This window comes from Scardinius erythrophthalmus, assembly GCF_964197995.2.
Source record: "Scardinius erythrophthalmus genome assembly, chromosome: 4".
NCBI lineage: Eukaryota > Metazoa > Chordata > Actinopteri > Cypriniformes > Leuciscidae > Scardinius > Scardinius erythrophthalmus.
In genome coordinates, this window is record NC_138224.1 from 17211372 (window position 1) to 17235502 (window position 24131).

A 24131-nucleotide genomic window follows, 5' to 3' on the forward strand; every position below is an offset into this window, starting at 1 on the left:
TCCAGCAGTTCATGTACTCCAGTTGTCTCCAGTCAAGTTCATGTGTAAATTGCGTGAGCTTATTTTGTCCATTAGATCTAAAGATCTGAAAAAGCCCATACATTTAGCCACCCATAGACCCTCCCCTCGAAGACACCAGGACAGAAGTGGTTGAAAGTGGACAAAAGAGATGGATTAAAACACCAGGTGTAAATGGGTATGTGTTTTTCTCATCTACTTAAGATACTAGGTGTAAACAGGGCCACAAAGACCTCTCATAAAGGCAAACTGTTAGTAATGATCAAATTGAATTATAATAATATTAATACATGTATTCATTTTTCATGAATAATTATTAGAAATGTATTAATCCAAATAAAAATAACAACTACAACACTAAAAACGGGTACACTTTACAAGCAGTCAGGACATCTGATGTCCACTTTGCCGCAAATCAACGTCTTGCTTACCGTCTAGTGCTCGATTTATGGCTGAGGCACATTTCATTAACCAAATAAGATTTAAGCAGCACAGAGATCAGATGGGGGGCATTAATCTTCATTTATTCATAATATACACACAGACCCAGCGGGCAACTGTCTGACTGCTGAATGCACCACGGTATGAAGCTGCGAGTAGAATATATTAAATAGATACCACATGCAATATACTGACTATGTTCAATAGCAACTCAAAAGAATATTGTGGGTTAAATCCATCATCAAATTGACCCAAACTAACCTCATTGAGAAGCTATAGTCAGTGTTTTTAACAGATTATATGTTATGTGAGATGTCTATGTGTGTGTGCATTAATATCCACTGTCAATTCCCCATAAGCTCCTTTTGAATTTGTGAAGCATGTGTCTGGTAAGCTAATGGTCCCATGCCTATATCTCAGCTAATGGGTATAAATCAGCTAATGAGTATATCAGTAGAGCTGGAGCTAATTACCTCTTTGATGAGACTCTGAGAGGCGTTTGTTTTTTCTCAACCAGCTAAGAGTCATCTGCATCTGCACGCACACACACACACACGCACACACACTTCAAGATGGACGAAGCTGCTAGTAATGAAGATAATTGATAAGCTGAATTGATCACACCATATGAGATATTAATGCAAGCTTTGAAAGGTAATTTAAACAGCGCACACATACTCTCTCAAACACGCACATACACGCACTAAGCTAGACAACACATTTCCTCTAAACACCAAATACAACCAAAAATAGCAGATGCTTTAACTGGTGGCCATGACAACAGTGAGACTCGAAACACAAGCCTGAGTGATATCCATCACCTTTTGGTTCCACATGTCTAAATGACTCAAATACATAAACGTTCTCTCAGGGCTCTGGAAAAACAACTTGACAAACGTGACCAATATAAGAACTTACGACAATAATATAAAGCTTAAATGTGTAGGTCTTTCTACACTAAAATACTTCTTCACAGCTTAATATGCAGAGCTTTTTGAAGATTGATATCTGAGAATCTTGAGCAACAATCTAGTAATGGGACAGAAATTACACACTTCTGCTTGTCACCATTAGCAACAGACACTAAAATAGCCTTTATAGTTCTGGTTATCACAAAGCAAGCCAAAAAGCTAAACTTGGCAACACTTTAGTTTGGGGAACATATATTCACTATTAACTACTACTTTTGCCTTGATAAACTCCTAATTTACTGCATATTAATAGTTAGAAAAGCGGTGGTTGTAGTGGTTCAGTGAAGTATGGGGTAGGATTTAAGGGATGTAGAATATGGTAATGCAGATTAAGGCATTAATATGTGCTTTATAAATACTAATAACAGCAAATAAGCTAGTAATATGCATGCTAATAAGCAACAAGTTAATAGTGAGAATTGGTCCACAAACTAAAGTATTACCCTAAACTCTAGAACTCACTGCAAATATTACATAATGACAAAGCTTAAAAAAAGTTTGATATACCTCTGGTGGTGCTATGATGGGAAACTCTACAAACCTTTGTAGAAGTAGCATACCATGATAAATATTTCGTTTTTTTTGGTGAACTGTTCCTTTAAAAAAAGACATGAAATGGCTAATTTTCTCTCCTGTATTGTTCTATTTAAACAGAAAGTTGTGGTGATGCATATCGAAAGGCTTTAAGTTTACTTCATAGCCATGAACCACGATTAGCTCATTGATAATGCTAATCAGACTTGGGTATTAAGGGGAGGGACTTTCTCATTAGATAGCATTTTACTGGACGGAAGTTTGGATATGCATGTGAGTGAGTCATAAACATTTTTGGTTTGTTTTCTCAGGAGACTGTAATTATCAAAATTCTCAAAGCTGCTAAAATATGATTTAGTTTTAAGGAGTACAAAACTATAGCATAAAGACAAACTCAAACAGACACAAACCACAAAACTTCAATTAACGGTTTTCTTCTGGAAACCTTTGTCTTGCTTTTGGGTATCATCATCAATGTTCTGTTGGGCTGTCTGCCATAGTTATGGTCCACAGGACATTTCATTGCAACAATTATCTGATAACAATAAGATCTTCACTAAATAAGCCAATCATGGAAACGGCAGATGGCGCTCTGGTGGGGTGTGTGTTAATCAGTGGATTCCGGTTAGAGATCCTAGAGCAGCTCTTCAAAGACAGATCCAACCAATAACCATTCCAGGGGAGCATGCCAAAATGCACTTAAATCAGAAGCCAAGGGCATTTTCACAAGTGAAGAGTGCTAGACATGTGGGGCAGTGAAATTATTGCAGAGACAAAGAGATCTGGCAGAAAAAAACACATCACCATCTGGATATTATGAATGAGACATTTAGAAACAATCAACCCACTGTTATACAATGGACAAGCCTTGAGATTTAGCTTTAGACTCCCGCTTCGAAGATATAAAGAAAAGAGGAGAAACAATCTGTAGGGATGGAGAAAAGAGGCGTAAAAAAAGAGAAACAGAGAGGGTGAACCAAACTGTTCACAAGAGACACTCACATTTGCACTAGTGTAATTAGAAAGGATGGCCAGTGTCCAGTGGTGAGACAGAGGGGCCAAATTGCAGCACATTAAGAACTAGCACATCATTTCACTGGAGCACTGACAGTTTTATTAGGGTGTATAATAGGCTGTCTAAACGCTCCTGGACTGTTCCACTGATTGGATTTGTAGAGAAGCCTTTAAGTGTTGGCATTACGCATCTCTCTGTGTGAGTTAGCTACGACTCATGTCACTGACTTAGGATACAGGATCAGTAAAACGGAGAAGGCCTGTTTGTTATTTGGTAAACTGCATGTATACACTTATTTGCCAAAAGATTTGGGATGTCTGCCTTTACATGCACATGAACTTTAATGACTTCCCATTCTTAATCCGTAGGGTTTAACATGGGGTTGGTCCACCATTTGGAGCTATAACAGCTTCAACTCTTCTGGTAAAGCTTTCCACGAGATTTAGGAGTGTGTTTATGGGAATTGTTTTACCATTCTTCTAGAAGCGCATTTGTGAGGTCAAGCACTGATGTTGGATGAGAAGGCCTGGCTCGCAGTCTCCCCTCTAATTCATCCCAACGGTTTTCTATCGGGTTGAGGTCAGGACTCAGTGCAGGCCAGTCAAGTTCCTCCACACCAAACTCGCTCATCCATGTCTTTATGGACCTTGCTTTGTGCACTGGTGTGCAGTCATGTTGGAACAGGAAGGGGCCATCCTCAAACTGTTCCTACAAAGTTGGGAGCATGAAATTGTCCAAAATGTCTTGGCATGCTGAATCATTAAGAGTTCCTTTCACTGGAACTAAGAGGCCAAGCCCAACCCCTGAAAACATTTCCACACCATGATCCCCCCACCACTAAACTTTACACTTGGCACAATGCAGTCAGGCAATACCGTTCTCCTGGCAACCGTCAAACCGAGACTCGTCCATCGGATTGCCAGACAGAGAAGCGTGATTCGTCACTCCAGAGAACACGTCTCCACTGCTCTAGAGTCCAGTGCATCCGACACTTTTCATTGCACTTGGTGATGTAAGGCTTAGATGCAGCTGCTCGGCCATGGAAACCCATTCTATGAAGCTCTCTATGCACTTTTCTTGAGCTAATCTGAAGGCCACATTAAGTTTAGAGGTCTTTAGCTATTGACTAGCTATTGGATCTGATTTGTCAATGAATCATCTGATTTTGTGAATAGGATAAACCAATTCATTGAAAAGATTTTCTCTCACAAATTTGGAAGTTATGATTTCTATAGAAGAATGGCGTAAATCTGGATTTTCCAGCTATCGTATGGCTTCAGAAGACCTGGAATATAATGCTTTAAAAGGAAGAATAGAAGGGAAGAGGTGCAGATAAATACAGATGGAAGTAGCATGGAATAAAACTGACCCTGCAACTTGGCTTGACAGAAACTGTTGGTTTGTGCAAATCAGCTTCTGTCCTCCTTATGTCAGTCACGGTATGTTTGAACAGACGGATGTTAAACTCGGGTGGTAGCGTGATGCAACACGCTGTCTAGAGTTTCAGGGCTCACTGTTCAGTCTGTCTGCACACAAAGATGATGAGGATGAGAATGCAACAGATTGCTGATGTACGGGACATTAGGTCATATTCGGATTCAAGTGACCATAATGACCTTCAAGCACGCTGATTCTGTTGGTGGCACCGAAGTGGATCTACCCACATGCACTCGAAACAAAACATACACTCTAGTTGTGGTCAGTGCCCTTGCAAACACACAGAATGTAATTACATTACTCTTCACTTTGGTGAGGCACAAACCTCAACACATTAAGATAAATGAAGTAAGGAATGAATACCATGCGATCAGGATTAATCAAGGTGACTTCTGTACCCCTCATCGTTTCAAATGAACTGACTGACAATAGAGCTGAATGTCCGCTTTTGAAGCAGCCTGGTTTTCAAAGGTATATTTCCCATTAATTTCATATTTGAAATTGCTGAAAATCTAGGTTTCTTATATACGAACCAAAATCTCAGAATAATGTCATCATTATTTGTCACTTAAAACTGTGAAATGTTTAATGAAATGTTTTCCTTTAAAAATCCTAGCTTTTAAAACAAATTCTTGGATTGATATTTTGTTAATATAATGCAATGATATTCATTCATTTTTAAATGTTCATAAAATGTCCTTAACCTTAATTATGCATGTGTACTAATGAGAGTGTGTGCTTTGGAGTGCGTTCGCTCTTCATACTGTATGTAAAGCGCATAGAGGCTGTAATCGAGCATACTGATCACTGGGGCTTAACGAGGATTTAATGTCTCTCTCGTTAACCTTTGACCTACACTGACACAGAGGAGACATTCAATTCAAATAAGCTCTCAAAATGTCTCTCTAGCACTCTATTTCCTTCACCTCCTCTTTCCCACTTTCTTATGATTAACCCTCAAAGATGAATTGTGACATTATATTCAAGTAATATGTCTATGGGACCTTGTAGTGCAATAGTAAATTACACTTTATTTATTCCAAAAATATTATTTTCTTCCTTTTGGTATTCGGCTGAAATGTGACCTGAAAATTTCTTTAAAGGTTTTCAGATTCTGCCAAATATTTTCATTCAAAATCTGTTGCTATTGTGCATTTTGGAGTGTGCAACATTATTTAATTGCTTTGAACAAATGTTGCAGTTTTGCCACAGTGGGTCTCTGAGAGTTAAGATCTTTATTCTTTCTTTCTGTCCTGAATCTTTATTCTATATGTCCCCTCGCTTTCTCTCTCTATGTGTTACATCAGACTCTCTGATTGCTACGGGTCATAAATCACTCTGACTCAAGCAGCTTTTAAAAAGAGCTTATATGTTCTCAGTAAGGGTGTCACAGTTAGAGCTAAAGCCATTGAAGCACTTTTTTTTCCTTTTGTAATGAATACTAAAACGTATTGAACGAGCTACTTTCTGCAGTATAGACAGGTGCATGTGGATCAGCTTTTGCTGCCTTATCATTTCCTAACATGAATGACTCACAATTAATTTCGGCCTAAAACCGCAGGCTTAAAAAAAATCAACGGTGAGTGCTTCCAACTGCAATTAATGCTCAAATTATATGCTTTCTGGGTTCTGACATGCTGGACAGGCTGCTCTCATACCACTGATTCTTGAAACAAAACAGGCGATAGAACTAAAAAATTAATAAATAAATAAAGTCATGCAATTACATTGAATTAATCTACTAAACATGTTCGGGTGCAACATTTTTCACATACAGTATGCATGTTTTTTTTGTTTTTTTTTTTACCTTTCAACCAATATCACTGTGAGATATTATTGTGCCAAATACTTTATATGAATACAGATCTTAAATTCACTCCAAAAAAGATACAGTTTTTCTCGATTGCTTAAACACTATAACCAGGCTTTTGAACTAAAATTTCAAAACCATAACGCCATTTATCAAAAAGCACACCCATTTCACTAAACTATAAACACTATTCCCTGTTTTGACACATGAGTCAGATTTGTTGAACTGTCACTGCAAAACTCTACACACAAATCCCTTCATTTCTCATTGCTTAGACCATGTTGTCATTTAGAAAGCACTAGCATTCAAAATTGTTCACTCAAGTCAGCACAGCTTCAGCTCAGTTAGCACACAATTACCCAGAGTCAAAATTTAACAGACATCAATCAGAACCTTCAATAGATATATAAAAGGGCCCAGATCAGTTTATTGCATTTTGGAACAATGGATCCAGAAAGACATGAAGGAAGAGGGATAAGAATGAGGAGGAGGAAGGGCAAGGACAAGAAGACAAGCAGTCTCAGATGAAATTCAAGCCACTCTAGTTGCCCATGTCTTTATCAATGGTATGACTATGAGGGAGGCTGGGCTACGAGTAAGGCCAAATTTGAGTCGCTTTACCGTCGCCTCGAGAACCTTCAGGCAGGTGTGGTGGCAAACAAAATTCTATCACTGAATAAGAGACAAACATTTCCAATAGTCTTTGATGAGGTTTATTTTCTCGCAAGAAAAGGCCAGCAGTCGTACAGTGTGGCTGCAGAGTGTGACAGTGAAGGGAGTGCATCCTTTCTCCTTTATAGTCTTGACTCCCAGAATGTTATCTTTCTAGGCAAATGATGGTATTTCAACCATATGTGGAACATTCTTAGACGTGTCCATCATATTATATCCTTGAGTGGAGGCGCTCCTGTTACGTCCCAACACTCTTTATTCCAATACAATTCGAATTCCATATTAGAATATGGTTTGTGTGTGCTCTTTTACTGTCATATGTTGGTCACACACATCTTACTGTAAGTAAATATAAAAATTTTTTAGAGGAGAGAGTAAAAAAAGAGTAAAAAAAAAAAAGAGAGTAAAACAGGAAAAAAAAAAGTTTTTGTGTGTGTGTGTTTTCTGTGTATGAATAAAAATGTGCCAATGTATCCACTGGTTGTGTCTTTTGTGTTCATCATGTGAAAAGGTTTGTGATGGGGGAACCACAAGCAACATAACTTACCAGTTTTGGAAATGTTGTTTTGAATTTATTGCACCAGTGTCTTAGACTATGTTGTAGTGTGTGTGATTTTGAGGGCTTGTGTGTCCTGTTTGAGGGCAAAGTTTGGTTTTTCAGCAAGAGTGAATGGTTTTGAGTGTAGAGCTTCATTTTGACCTGAAAATAGGATGTTTGGGGAATTGGGTGAGACGTTATGGATTTGTGTTTATAGTTTTGAGAATACGAGGCATAGTTTCAAGAAATGTGTTTAAGCAATCGAGAAAAACTGTAATACTATCTGGTGTCAAAATTGATTTTCAGCTCAATCTTTTGAAATAAATAAAGACAGAAAGAAAGAAAGAAAGTATTATTTAAAATGATTAAAATGATTAAAAAAACTATATAACCCAACAGTGTCTATATGACCTTGTTCAATTCAAAATAAAAAAAAAAAATAAAAAAAAATAAGACCTCCAGAATGAGGGCTGACTTTAATAATCATAAATGTCAGTCAGTCTGTAAAATAAAACAATGATAAAATAAATTAATTGAATGAAATTGTATTTATTTTTTTATATTTATAATTTATTTTAAATAAAAAAGGAACTAATTAAATAAATGTACATTCTAGTTATCATCCAAATTGTCAAACTATCATATTAAAACTACAGCAGATAAAATTTTGTCCCAGGTCTCAAGAATCAGTGATATACAGAAAATGACTGCAGAGCTGGCTTTTTTTTTTATTGAATAGCTGAAGTAATCAATTACTTAATTAATTGGGGAGAATTTAAAATCAGTCTAGGGTGAGAAACAAGTTATCACCAGCAATAATCAACAGCACTGCAAAATAACCAGTATTGATTCACTGCACCTCGAGAGCTAGACACTGAACCAGCAAACCATAATTTGTATGTAAGACAGTGTAGGTGTCTGGGACACGGTGTTCGTGAGTGTAGGGAGTGCTTGTGTGCTGGAAAGCACATCACTGCACATTGCCACGCGTGAAGCTTAAAATAGCTGTTTGGCATCAGTTTTGGGATCAATTTTGAATTCAGTTTAACTTTAAAGACTCCATGAAATGGCTTGACGACTGCAGTTTTCTTTCCTGGATTGAAGGTGGAACATATCCAAGGTGTCAATAGCTTTTAGCCTTTCCTCTATTTTACCATAACTTCAAGACAGTACATTTTAAAGGTCTACATCTTGTCAACTTTAAGGTGCAATCACTTAAGTGTAATTTAGATGAAATTTTGAGAGCAAAAAGGTCCACTTTCTATTCTCAATAGCATAGTATAGCAATCTATAAAGCACACCAAAGTAAATTTCAAACCAAGCTGCTTTCAGTTGGTCAGTGCTGCAAATTTGCGTAAGCAACTTGCTTATGAGAGGTCTTTAGCTTCGCAACATGCTGAGCCTACTGAAATGACAGGATTGTGCTCACAAAATTATGACGAGCAATGGTAAATGTGACCTCACCATAAGGCCAAGCATATAGATTATCCTCAAAGCTAGCAGACGTGCTAAAAGCCTCAAAACTCCAATATTACCAAGTTCTGGCATGAAATACTAGATGACGCAGGCTGATAGGTCTTTAACTCATTTGGTAGTGATCACATCATTATCTACATATCTTACATGCTCACAGCAATGTTTGTAAACCTATTGGCAGTAGCAAGTCTCGGTACTTGCTCTGCAGCAGCAGCGTAGCAGATCCTGCCAAGACCAAATACTGTACATTAACATCGCCATATCTATTACCATAACAATCTCCCGAGAGCTGTCATGACAGACCTGATTTCATAGGATCTTTAAGTGTGCTGGTTTGTGAATTTTAGGTGTTTGTGTTTGTGAAAGCATGTTATGTAACTGAATTGTACAGAAAGCAGGATATTAATATACTAAGCACACAGGTAAGGTGTATGCATATTTGTACACTACTGTAATTATGTGTCAGGGTCTAATTTTTACCCAGAGTGCTTTTCCACACAGTGAAGGTCAATGCCAGAAACAGCTCGTTCTTCAGTGTGACTCAGCGCTTTGAGAAAGCCTAGGAGTGAATTATAAAACTGCTAAAAAGGACAAAATGGACCAATCAACCAATTAAGAGCCTTTCCGTATGTTAGGCCACGAAAATACACACAAAACCCAAGACACCCACCTACACCACCACAAAGTTAAGCCTGCTTACCTGCCACTCCTCTCTGTACGACCAACGTAGCCTCTGCCCCAACAGGACACTCTTTTAGCAGCTCCACCACCTGCGTGTGTGGCAGGGTTAGAGCGGGTTGCTGGTTAATTTCCACAATCAGATCACCCTCACACAGCCCCGGGCATCCCTGCGCCTCCAGAATCTGCTTCACCCTCTGTCCTCCATTACTGTCTGCTATGGTGAATCCAAACCCATCCGCACCTTTCACCATGTTAACTGTTAGCAGCTCTCCACCGGCCGCTCCTGACGATGCCATTGAGACGCTGTCCTCCAGCGGTCCGGCATCCAGGTGGGTGTCTCCAGGATGGGGATGAGGCAACGTAGTATGTGGGGGGTCAATGAAGCGAGCGGTGCGGGAGATGTACTCCATGTAGCTGTCGTAGCTATTCTGTCCGTTGACCAGCAGAGGGCGATCAATGAGACCGAGGGGGGACAGCAAGGTGCTGGCTGCGTCCTCCGGGTCATAAGGAAGAGGGTAACCCCTGCAAAGGACGAGGGTTACGCTTTGTCCGATTGGCACAGATTGGAAAAGTTTCACCACATCAGCGTGGGTGGTGCCCAGGACGCAGACGTCATTAATGTAGACAATCACGTCTCCTGGAAAACAGTTAGACAGAAAGAAAGATATATTAGCATATATTAGCTCTGGCGGATATGGTATATGCGGCAGAAGCAAAGGCTGTTCCAAAAGGTGGGCATAGTTACCTTAAAAATAATTATGCTTCTTTAAAAGATACCTCATTCCCAGAACACATTGCAATGAGCACAGAGACAAAATGCATCCAAGTTGGTATATGAGTCAAAAAATGTTTGATTCAAATAAAAAAAGCATTGATAATTACAAATAATATGTTGATTATTTGTGCATTTTTGTGCTTATGACAGTTTAGACATTAGCTTAGCAACATGCTACTGTCAAACTATAAGTTGACTAGCCTATCTGCTCTATTATTTGTCTGTGCTGTGTATTGTGCTTATGAGATTGCTAATTCGTTAGCTTAGCAACACATTAATATCAAACTATCAGTTTTGACAGTTCGCTCCATTATGTGTTTGTGTTGTGTAGCCTATTTTGTGCTTATGAAAGTGATGTCATTGCTTAACTATATGCTAATGTCAAACTATCATTTTTTACTTTCTGCTCCACTATTGGTGTGTGCTGTGTATTTTTGTGCTAATGGAGTGCTTTAGAGAGTTATTAGCTTAGCAACATGCTAATGTCAACAATCTATTTTGACTATCTGCTCTATTATTTGTGTGTGCTGTAGATTTTGTGCTTATGAGAGTGATAAGTCATTACTGTAGTTTAGCAATGTGCTAAAGTCAAACTCTATAAATCTTCACTATGGCTACACAACTGAAATGCTGATGTTTCATAATAATCATAATTTGGAACTCATTCTAGTGGGCTCAGTATGAACACTTTAACAATGATCTATCTGGATATAAGATCCAGCTGGATACACTGAAGTTCCAATTAAATTTTATTTCAGTGTATTTTTCTCCTCAGAATGTTAGTTTGTCCTTTTAAAAAAAATCAATAATTTGAGTCTTGTTGTAATATCTCATTAGGATTGGTCAGGATTGGTTCCAACCTATCATTAATATTCTTTTTTTATTTTATTTTATTTTTTTTGACTAGAGAAGTCAAATCTCCTGTGTGCTTTACATGAGAAATGCCATTTGTGTGGCTTGATGCCTGTGTAGAATGTTCCAAAGGAAGCTGAGGGCTAAACAGCTAAAGAAATGGTAAACCAAACTGGTTTTAGAACAGAGCTATGAGGGAAACCAAACCGAAAAAAAAAACCCCAATAAGAATAGTTTCTTTAATCGGGGTGAAAAACTTTCCCCAATTTGCAATGATTTTAGTCATCCAATATTTATTCATGTCGTCTCCCCTGGTAACTGTGACAATTACAGCGCACCAATTTGAAGTAACAATTCGAGGGACCTACTCAATACTTCACCAAATCCCCAAAGTGTCGCTATGCTTCAAGCCTTAAGTGTGATCTTCACTTCTCTTTTTCACTCATTCAATTTGACCGCCAGAATGTGAAATCAAGCTTGTATTGTGAAAAGCATTTGATTTAACGTTTGACAACGTTGGACTTATGTTTTCAGGCCTAATTTTGGCTTTTCCTTCCATCTTTCAATGCTGGCAAAGAATGAATAATTAGAAATGCAATTATTATGGAAATGAGATGATTCCAGCAAATGTGGCGTGTGGCAAATGTATTTGTGGGATAAACAAGATCACGAGGTCTCACACAGCGTGTCTGTTGTGTTACTGGTTTCCTGGAGACATTTCATGCAGGGCTGTACGCGTCTATCGATAGGCTTGTCCCCTCCTGACTGTTGTGTGCAGAAATTTTAATTAATCTCGGTAAATACGTTCGACATTTGCCTAGAGCCTCTGGTGTTCCAATCAATAATTTCACATGCTTCTAGAGAGCAAATGATATCGGTGTGACCTCACTGTTTCACACCTAACTTTATGTCAGCATCAATCTGGGCCAAAGCCCCACAGGGCAAACCAGATCACTACATTCCTACAAACGAAACATTATCATCCACTTAAAATTCAAACTTACCTCTTAAGTATCAAGTATATTTTTAACAGCTTCCAGATTAAAGCTTAAAAAGGAACACGAAACATTTGGTCATATTCTTGTGTGTGCTGTTCTGCTTTAGAATATGCTTGTGTATGATGACACCGGGTAATAAAAGCCTGTAAAAGTTAGGACAAACTAGGACTGGTTTATATCTATCACCTTTTTAGTGACTTGTATGAGAGCATTTAAATAGAGATGTATTAATAGGGCGTCTGACACTAATAGCAAAAATATAGAGCAAGTTTGATTATGTTCAATGAATCAGATAATATGATCAGTTTAATTAATTAAATGAAATGATTCATTCATCACTCAAAAGTGTTCACAGATTTAATTATATTTATTTATTAAGATATTTCAGATATTTCATTTAAAATAACTATTATATAAGTACATATTTTTTGTTTATTGCTGCTTATTGTTATATTGGGGCATTTAAATTAAAATGATGAAATATTATTTATTTATTTTCTTTTTTGCTGCTGTTGTAAAAAGCAGTGTGTACTTGTACTTGGAAAACATGCCTGGAGTGTTTTTAACTAGATTTTCAGTGTTTTAGTTCTTAAAACATTTTAAATTTTTACAAGGCAAAAATGTCTGTAACTTATAATTATCCTTATGACATTAAATTCCTTTTACTATTTGTATTCAACTTTTCACTAATTGTTATGATGATGATTTGAAAATAGCAATATAGAAATCAACAAATATCAACAAATATCATGTATGAATATATAATACTGTGTCTATATAGACACAATTATATAGTAGTTCAGCTGCTCGGTTATATATATATATATATATATATATATATATATATATATATATATATATATATATATATATATATATATTAGGGCTGTGAAAAGATTAATCGTGATTAATTGCATCCAAAATAAAAGTTTGTGTTTAAATAATATATGTGTGTGCACTGTGTATAATTAAATTTGTATATATAAATACACACACATGCATGTATATATTTAAGAAAAACTGTGTTATTTATATCTAAAAAATATATATATTTATATATAATATAAATTATACATAAATATATACAGTATATGTATGCAAATATTTCTTAAATATATACATGCATGTGTGTGTATTTATATATACAAAATGATTATACCAAGTACAAACACATATTATGTAAACACAAACTTTTATTTTGGATGCGATTAATCGCGATTAATCTTTTCACAGCCCTAATATATATATATATATATATATATATATATATATATATATATATATATATATATATATATATATTTATTGTATAATGATATATAATGTATAACCTCATTAAACCGAGCAGCTGAACTACTATATAATATCGTCTATATAATATCGTCTATATAATATAATATACATAAACCGAGCAATTGAACTACAGTTTTGTTCTAAAGAGACTGCGTAAAACTAATGACAGCAAGACAACATAAGAGGTGTTTTGGGAACCAGCGTCTGAGACATCTTATGTCTGTGCATGCATGGAAACCCAAAGGAGCACTGCTCTGTGACTGGCATTCTAAACAAACACAATCAATTCACAATCCCCTAAACGTCGCTGCTGAGACACAATAGACATCCTACACAAATGCTCTAAATATCAAATGCAGAGATCCTCCAGCAGGCATATGACTTGTGTGCTTCCTGTCCCTCATCAGCACACTGGTGCACCTGATTCAACTCATTATCTGCTAGTTAAGTTCTTTATGAGAGGACTCAGGCACAGCTGTGAGGGGCAGAGTAAACATCAGCACAGCAGAGGCATCTATAGTGGGAGTGGATGGCAGGACGTGAAGCATGTCACGCTGAAAATCCCAGCACTCTGCATTTATCAAGGAAGCACTTAGCCAGGAGTACAGGAGAGAGAGTGTCATGTCATGTTTACGTCACATTAACGCTAATTTGTGGATGAGGTGTTAAACAGATTATTGTGGTGGTTAGTGTTAGAGTAACACAATGTGTTCCATAATCACATTACATTTTGTAAGTATCAAAAATATGAGTAATATTAATAGTGTGATTTGCCTTAGCAAACACCACTAATGAATAGAAAAATAGCACATTAATTGTTTGGAAATGTAACTCTTGTATAATGGTGTATATTAAAAACCGACAACGATTAACCAATAATTATTTTTAAGTCAAGGAACAATATTAAATTTCAACATTATTTTTGTCTAAATAAATAAAAAATAAAACCCTAAATCAATTAATTTACATGCTGAAAGTCTATTTATGCCTATAATGTGCAGTGAGAAAACTAGATATTCATTTTTACATTTTCTTAAGGTTACATTCAATGGTGTTAAATTATCCATGTTTATTAAGGATTGAAGTGAGTGTTATGATGCTAAAGGACCATTCACAATTAAATATTCAATATCTATGGTGCCTGGCAAAGGACCGGTTCTGTTCATTTAGTTTTGTTGTGATAATATGTTGTGGCCACAAGATAATTTTGTTGATGTAAAAAAAAATATGTTAAAAGAAATTCCTTTTCTCAATCCGTTTTTTTTTTTTTTTAGGGAAATTTCTTATCTTAACATTTAACATTTATATGATCATATTTAATTTCAATTATGCAAGTCAGGAATATATTAGTAAGGATAATTCTGAAAATATAATTAGTGAGCAATACTGATAAATTAGTGTGAATAATCTGAAATTGCTTAATGTGCCAAAATTTGCTACCAGCTAGTCGGCTGCAAATTGCTAGAGGGACATTCTCATTCTAGAAACCATCTGATTGGACTTGGATCTGATCTGTGTAGTGGAGGATGAGTCATTAATATTTTAATCAGCTAAAGGTGTGTTTTAATCAACATTTACAGGCACATTAGCAAACAGATTAGCCTCAAAGCTAACACACATTGACTAAAATCAACAAAAAAAATCATATTTTGATACATGGGGTCTTTAAAAGATTCATTCCCCAGCACTGGTGATAGTTATGAACTGTATGTATGTCCACCGCAGGACACGTTTCCTCGCCGATTACTTTAATGCAGCAGAATTGAAGATTTCAAACTGGTGTAGACCTGAAGCTCCTCCAGAACACAGTCTCTGTGTGTGTGTGTGTGTGTGTGTGTGTGTGTGTGTGTGTGTGTGTGTGTGTGTGTGTGTGTGTGTGTGTGTGTGTGTGTGTGTGTGTGTGTGTGACTGTGAAACAGCACAAGTAGGACAAGGAGTCCAGAGGGAGCGTGAAGGGTGGAAGAGAGGAGCAGAAAGGAGAGGAAAGCAGCAGAGAGGATCATTTCCACAACTACCAACAACAATATTACAATAAAGTGTCATCATGGGAGACGCATTGACTATATTCTGAACTCTGCACTGTGGGTCCCTCTGAATGTACAAGATATTTCAATGCTGATGAATGTGTGTGTGTGAGTAATGCTGCCCCAGTCACACTTCGACTAGGCTGGGCTGGTGGTACAGGGTTTATAAAGTCCCACTGTGATTAATGGACACATGCCCTGCTGTGGATAATGCACAAAGCCCATAAATACACTGTCCGTAAATGCATTTAACCCCTGGATGCTCCTAACACACTATCAACCCCAAAAAATGACAAATTCACACCATAACCTTGTCAGTAGTGTTGGCACAAACAGAGATTGAGAGAGACTGACCAGCTGGGAGCTCTGTTTGAGTGAGAATAGCACATTAGTGCAGGTCAAAAATTGACCTGCAAGTGTGTGTGTGTGTGTGTGTGTGTGTGTGTGTGTGTGTGTGTGTGTGTGTTTACCTGTAGCCATTTTCCCATCTTGTGCAGCAGGCCCGTCCGGTATGACGCTTTTGACCTGTAGAAACTCATCCGGTTCATCACCGCCGATGATAGTGAAGCCAAATCCCATGTTGCTTTTCTGTAGGGCTGTAGACAGAAAGCTGCCCTTCAGCTGCGTAGGGTCCCGCGTGAACAGAGGCTTCTCTGCCAGGGCGAAGAAATGCAGACCGAAACATGAGATATTAATCAAGCAAAAGATATCCAGAAATTAATGGGTTACTTTGTAAAAGCCACTCCAAACCCATCAAAAGCAGCAGATCACATCACACTGGGGAATTGTGGGTAGAAGGCCAAGCGCTCAGCTTACAGCCAAACATACAAGAGCAGAGTGGGACACGATGGCTTGTTTTTTGCTCAAGCCTCACTCTTGGCTCTTTAGGCATACTCCAATGTTACACTCAACAGTGTTTAGCCTTGTCCAGGGACATCTCTCAGGACAGCCAAGACTTAAGCAAAAAAAAAAAAGCCAAGAGAAGAACCAACACAGGCAAAGCGGTTCTTCTGCTTTCTCAGAGTGGAGAAAAGCAATCTCGAAAACTGTTCTGGAGAAGCCGTTTCGCTGTAAGGACATTTGTACTGAAGAGCTGCTTCTTCAAACTGAAGAGATGCCTACTTCAGTACACAGTATGGAGTTACAATATGCCAGCCTTAGTCACTCCATCTTATTTTCTTAGTTGAGAGGTTCTTAAGTCTTTTTCCACCATCATCTAGGCCAAATCTAGTCTTTTAGCAGTTTCTGCCATGCGTTTGTTAGGGACAATAGCTGGTCCAGATACCCTGCTGAAAGACCAGCATGAATTTCCGTGCTGATCCATGCTTGTTTGGTGCTGGTCTTCCTGATGGACAAGCACCAGCAATACGTAGCTGGAGCAGCTGGTTGACCAAGGTAGCCTTGTTGGTTAAGATAGATATGAGCAAAGTTGGCAGGTTTTCTGGATGGTTATAAATTCCACAAAATATGGCATTCGTTCCTCATTTTACCTGTAATCTGATGTATTTTAGAGCGAAACAGTATATTCTGTAATGAGATTAAAATTAAGAGTAGCACTTGATTTTGTCTTTCGGGAGTTGTTCGGATCATGAAAAGCTCGATGTATCATGCTTGCATGATGTCTTCAGAGAAGATTTTGGGGCACTAACACTCAGTAAGGATATATTTGTGTATATTGCTTTCGAAATATGTGATATATGTAAACCCCAAGTTATTAATATAACATTATATTAATCTTAATTCTAATAGGAATAATGATATGAACAATTTAAGTTACATTAAAATGAACTTTGGCAAAATATTAAAGCTTGGATTTTAAAGCTAAACTGACTAGTCTACTCTCACAAATCGACTAGTTGGTAGTTGTTGGTTACTTGGCTTATGGAAACTATAGCCATTTGTTATAAACCAGCATTCCAAACATACGATGGCGTCCAGTTATGCTGGTCTATTCAGCAGGGTAGGTGTACTCATAAAAATCCTGGAAGCGCAGGCAAAAAGTAAAATACAAAACCAAAAAAATTAAAAGCCAACAAAAAGTCTCCACTGGTTCCAATGAAATTGAATGTTCCAATGAGAGAATGTTCCTTATAGGAACTTAAGGACTATGCAAAAACAGGCCAGGCGAATAGACTCTTGCTGTAGTCTCCCCTTGCACAAAGGGGGCACCGGTCTAGGGACGTACCATGCAGTCCAAACACACCGGCCCGGTACAGGGGGGCCTCGGAGAGGTCAGTGAGACTGTGAGAGCGCTCGGGAGCGGGACCCACATATGCCAGTCTGGCCCTTGGTAGGGTGGCAGAGGAGGGGCTCTCCTCCACTGTTACAGAGAACAAAAACCCTCAACTCACACAGGAAATCAAGAAATGGCATTGAAAGATCTAAGGTAGGTCTACTATGGACATAGAAGAGTTACATTTCAACAGGAAATTCTAAGGTGAGTTTGCCAAGTTGAACACCCTTGTTGGTCCACCCATTGCGAATAATCCAATTTAGAGTTTAAGGCTAGACATACAGTAGGACTGGGGTTGCATCCTCAACTTACACATGAAATCTGTAAATGGCATTGAAGGACACAAAGTTGGCCTACTATGGACATAAAAGTGTTACATTTTAACAGGAAATCTAGGTTGATTTTGCCAAGTTGAACATCCTTGTTGGTCCTGGAAGAACGTTCCCAACAATCAGTTTTTACGGCTAAATTTAGGGTTAGGGATAGGGTTGGAATTGAAGTCTCACGAATATAAGCATCCTATAATTATTTCTTTGGTTTATGGGTAGTTATGGTTAGGGTTTGTGTCTATGGTTTGACCAACAAAAGATGTTGATCCAGGAACATGTCCTACTTGGCAAATTGCGGTCACCACAAAATCGATCTACTAAAGAAAGAGGAGGTGTTCCTATGGATTAAAGGAGTACGGTCTGTATTGGTCAACATGTAACATTTGAGCATCTGAGAGACTGAGCATCCAGATCAAGTAAATGATTTCTCATTCCGATCCATCTTTGCTTAAATCTCAAGGTATTGTACTTCTCTCTTGTGGACACACGATAATGAACTTGTAATGAACCAGTCTGACTAGAGGATAATGAAAACAAACAAGTGAAAACAGTAACTACATTAACAGTATACACAGTAATTTTTTTGTGGAAGGCTATATTCTACTCTAGTATGACCATATTAGTCCACATTTAAATGATTCTGGTATGGAAGAACTTGACTGGCCTGCACAAAGACGAGACATATCTAAATAGAATTTCCTATGATGGATTGTAACACAGAGTTACATCACTGATGCTATTGTGTCTAGACGGGAGCAAATCCCTCCAGACATGATACAACATCTAGTGGAAAGCCTTCCAAGAAGAGCGAGAGCTGTTAGGGAGGACCAACTCCCTAACATTAATGGCGAATGTTTTTGAAATTAAATGTGGTGTTCGGCTGTCCACATACAGTACTTTTGGCCATATAGTGTAGGTATGTTGGAGTTTTCTAATGCAGCCTGCTCTCTCAAAAAGATGGACTGAAACAAGTTAAAGAAAGTTCTTCTTGTTAACGCCCATTCTGGCTGAACATACTCTGCTCTTTGCCTTTATGTGGGTGGCAGCATGACCATTCTGAATGGATAAACTAAAAAAGGAATTATTACTTACCATAATCAGTCCAAGGTCATATTATGAAAGGAGACACATTCTCATTTGATAACCGAGTCTCAAAGAAAACAGGAGGCATTCAGGCGTAGCTCAAAGAGACTGCACAGCTATATTTACAGGATTAGTTCACCAAAAAGGAAAATTCTGTCATTATTTACTCATCCTCATGCCCATCCAAACCTGAATGTTCTTCTTTCTTCCATGGAACACAAAAGGAGAAATTTTGAATAAAGTACTGTTTTATTCCTTTCATGCATTTACAATGAATAGAGACAAAGGCTTTAAAGAATAGAGACACAGCGCAGAGGATTGAGCAAAACAAAACACCGGTTATGAATTAGAAGTCTAAAACGATTATTTTTACAGAGAAATGTTGGAGGATTCCGATATAAGAAAAGAGGAGCTTGAATTTGTTTTAACCTCGAGAGGAGACTACTCTCACCTAAGCTTTCCCTACTCCTACATCATATGTCGGGTCAGAGGTCACACTTCTGCTGAAACTAGACTCGCATACTGCTGTTACCGGAAGCCAGTGATTATAGTTTATAAAGTTATAAATATGGATATTTTTCTCACAAAAGGACTTTATTAACACCCTGGAGCTTTTATGCTTTTTAAGATTACTTTTATGATGGATAGATGGATAGGCTTCAAAATCTAGGTTACTATTCACTTCCATTATAAAGCTTGGAAGAGCCAGGGTATTTTTTAATATAACTCCGATTGTGTTTGGCAGAAAGTCAAATAGACCAAGGATGCCTTGAGGGTGAGTAAATTATGGGATCATTTTCATTTTTGGGTGAACAAACCCTTTAAGGTACACAAACGAAACGGCGTGATTTTGCTCACACCCAAATACGGGCAAATTGGACATGCTTTAATAAATTATCTGTGGGGTATTTTGAGTAGAAATGTCCCCGACACATTCTGGGGAAACCTGAGAGAATATTACATCTTGTAAAAAGGGGCATAATAATTACACAAAGCCAGTCTGAATGATTTATTTTGGTCTTGCCTTTGTTTTTTGATTTTTTTTTTTTTTTTAAGGTTGAATTTAGCTCAATGTAAGTGCATGGGGAAATTAATTTCTCCTTTTGTGTCCCAAGAAAGCCATACAGGTTTGGAACAACATGTGCTCAAGTTAATATTGACAGGATTTTCATTTTTGGGTGAAGTAAAACTAATAATTCCAAAGGTCTGGCTGTAAGAAAGTAATATGCTTAACAATAAGTTCACTCACAGATGGTACACTACCAAAGACAACGTCTGAGCTTAGATGTGTTTCTATGGAGACAGACACTGTGCTCATAAGAGAAATATAATAATAGTCATGAACACCAAGCCTCAATCAGCAATTCCAACAGATTTGATGTTAAACATGCCATTTCATGGAGAGCAGATACGTGTTATTATGGTGTCATCAGTGTGCCTAAGGTTTAACCAGATTTGCATAAGTACCACACCTTAAAATTCCTCAGGTCATTTTTTAAGATATCAGTAATACTTTACCTCTGTAGACTGTAGGTAGGGGGAGAGAGGACAAGCCCTGACTCTGCATCTGCTGCTGCTGTTGCAGTCTTCTCTTGGCCTCTAAAACTGGGTTCTCGAACTGAGTCCTTCGGTTTATGTGACTGGAAACAGAAAACCAGAAATAGAGATTCTACTCGAGAGTGGCTACATGACTATTCAATATATGAGCCACCTAGCGTTCTGTCTTACTAACTACTTACTGACTGAAAATCAGGGCAAAAATATTCACAAAAGTCATGTAGTGTATTCCAGCCTTATGCTAAAGGTACTTTAACGCAACTTTTTTAATTTTCAATTTTGCTTCAGGACCCAGATTTTATATTGGCCACCAAATGGCGAGCAAAACCTGTACCAAAACCGCATGTTTTACAATCAAAAACCATTGATATTTGGTATTGAATGAACTATATTTATAATAAACACTCTTGACTCTATACACCATCTTAATGGACATCATTAAGCTTGCATGCAATACATACATGGCATATTCCATATCAGTAACTGGCTATTAAAGCATATATGAAGTTATGGCACTGGTCCCTTGCTTTGTGCACCCTCTTTCTGCAAATCCTGCAATGTAATTTCTAATGGTTGATCAATGCAAATCATTTTGCCCACCCAAGAATTGACCACCCCCAGCAAACAAATACTGATACAAGGCATTAAATGTTATGCACTATACAAGAAAAAGCATGAGTGTTAATTTTAATACCTTTTAAGAAGTCATTTAAAATCAAACAAGCTGTGGTCATTGAGTAAAACAGAAACCCAGTTAGTCTTTGTCTTTGTTAAAGAGTGATGTAAGAATGAGATCAGACAGTAATGAGAGCATCCTCTGATCTGGAAGAAAAATGGCTCTTTTGACTGTCTGTACAACACTTGCTGTCAGAGTTAATTCAATCTGTTTTAAAAAGCACTGTTGAAAACCATGCCATTTGAGAGTACAAAGACAATTAGGCCCCATTAAAAGGCATTCTGTTGAAAAGAGGTAATGCTTTCTTGTAAAGACGTGGCATTTGTAATTACAGCTTTGTGCCAAGACTATGCAAGGTCAATTTTGAAAACATTGGCTTTAGATTTCTTTTAAGGTCTAGAGCTTGAAATTAAATCAACGGATCAAAGCATAATGAGCAAATGGAATTTGTCCCTAGTACTGTTTCTCTCAGTTTAGTTGACATCAGTTCTACACTTTCTTACAGCACATTAAGCCAAGGTTGGGCAAAGTAGAAACCAGCCTTGGAATTGGTTCTGGCTTGGTCCTATTAAAGGAACACGCCCACTTTTTGGGACTTTAGCTTATTCACCGTATCCCCCAGAGTTAGATAAGTCCATGCATACCCTTTTCATCTCCGTGCGTGCCGTAACTCTGTCTGACACACCCACCGCTAGCCTAGCTTAGCACAAAGACTGGAGGTAAACGGCTCCAGCTAGCATACTGTATACTGCATACCGCCCAAGTAGCAGTGCTGTGTCTCATGTGACTTTGTTATTTGTACACGCTGTGACTATACAAATCACAACATGTAAATAGGAAAATGTTGGCGTTATTTTGTCACTTACTAGGAGCAGTATGCTAGCTGGAGCCATTTACCTCCAGTCTTTGTGCTAAGCTAGGCTAACGGTGGGTGTGTCAGACAGAGTTACGGCACGCACGGAGATGAAAAGGGTATGCATGGACTTATCTAACTCTGGGGGATACGGTGAATAAGCTCCCAAAAAGTCCCAAAAAGTCAGCATGTTCTTTTAAATACCAACTGTAGAGGGTAATGTCTATCAAACCTGAAAATACACACACAACACAAATACAAATGATAAGCTTTTTGCGTAATGTTCTTGTTAAGTGTCTCCTCTAAAAAGCCACTAGACACAGATTTATAGTAAATTACAGTCATTTCACACCAGATGCAGCTTCTGATCTGCTCAGCTGTTATCTTCCACAACATAAAACCCACAATTGTACAATTACTACTGAGGATGGGCCATTCTTCCTTTTCATAGATTTAAAAAGTATTTAAATAATAGCTCTTGTTACTTAAGAAATAAGTCAAATAAATATTACCGAATACAAATTGCTTTATGGAAACAGGACAGACGGATAGATGATAGATAGATAGATAGATAGATAGATAGATAGATAGATAGATAGATAGATAGATAGATAGATAGATAGATAGATAGATAGATAGATAGATAGATAGATAGATAAAAAGATAAAAGTTAAACTCAACACCCAAAGGGGAAATTCACGTTACAGCAGGGCAATTTAAATTCTATATAATAAACATTGATAATAAATACCCAACAAAGCAGGTTGGTAGATGGACTGATTCTTTATGATTACAGTTCAATGCCATGAAGTTCCATAATCCCATCTGAGGACACCAGGCGAGGATGCAGTGCTGCATTTATGATGCAGTTGGAGAGAGTGTGTGATTGTGTATCCACATGATACTACAGCTGCATTATTGGCTCTAGGCTTGCTGTTCTCCTCTGTCCTGGGAGGAAGAGTAGCCAAGCAAGCCATACTATAAATAGTTCCACCTCACCCCAGACTGTGCATTAAGCAAAGAAAAATGATGGCACACACACGCAAACACACTGCGAACTGAATTAGGAAACACTGGAGCAGCTGTTTTTCGTCCTGAGCATGGTGCAGAAGCTACATAACCATTTAACACAGAGCTGTGAGAAAATGAGCCAAAGTGCCATTAAACTGTGTGTGTTAACTCAAGCAGTTGAACTTACTCAACATAGTAGGTTCCATAAATAGGGTCATCGATTTTCTCCCAGCCATAAGGAAGCTCTGAAAAACAAACAATAAATAATTCCGCTTTAAACGTTTAGTAGAGTAGAACATGTTGTAGTAGAGTAGAGTCAAAATTTTGTTTCATTACTATATATTGGGTCTTTATTTGAAAAGGGTGCCATTTGGACTTTAAGTGTCCCCATAACTTACTGAGGAAATTAACAGAATACTGAGCTTCACATTATTATTTGAAAGATTTAGTGTGCAAATGCAAAATAACTTTTAAAACAAAGCATTCATTTTATTCTTAAACATTTGTCACAGTCTTTCACAATATCTTCTAATTTGCAGGGCCCCATTCATCACCATGACATTTTAATGGGTTATACAGAGTAAAAATGTTTTGCTTTTATTGAAATTAAAATATTGTGCTTTCATTGTATGCAGTTTTTCTTTCTAAACACATTTCTAAAAAAAATTGCAGAATTGATCTTTGTCCTTGTATTTTTTGTTCACCTCTATTATAGATGTGGTATTCCTGCTTTTAAAAATAATGGTCTGATTTTCAGACAGCTTAAGGTTTTTTTAAGAGAGAAATATTATTCTTGATACAAAATACAATAATATTTGTGATGTTATATGCTAATTAAGACGGACAATTGTGTG

The 24131-nt window shown here is 37.5% G+C and overlaps 1 protein-coding gene across 4 annotated transcripts in view; it reads right to left on the reverse strand.

Annotated features, from left to right (window-relative positions):
- magi2a (membrane associated guanylate kinase, WW and PDZ domain containing 2a) overlaps positions 1-24131 on the reverse strand; it is a 225675-nt gene that overhangs the window by 37951 nt on the left and 163593 nt on the right. For 3 of the 4 annotated variants that reach the window (XM_081363920.1, XM_081363919.1, XM_081363921.1), the window contains exons 7-11: positions 23465-23522; positions 20699-20820; positions 17721-17855; positions 16006-16188; positions 9613-10230 (exon numbers count right to left, since the gene is read on the reverse strand). In XM_081363920.1, the coding sequence (XP_081220046.1) occupies positions 9613-10230; positions 16006-16188; positions 17721-17855; positions 20699-20820; positions 23465-23522 (1116 nt within the window). The remainder of the gene's footprint in view (positions 1-9612; positions 10231-16005; positions 16189-17720; positions 17856-20698; positions 20821-23464; positions 23523-24131) is intronic. The other variant, XM_081363922.1, reaches the window with a different exon arrangement.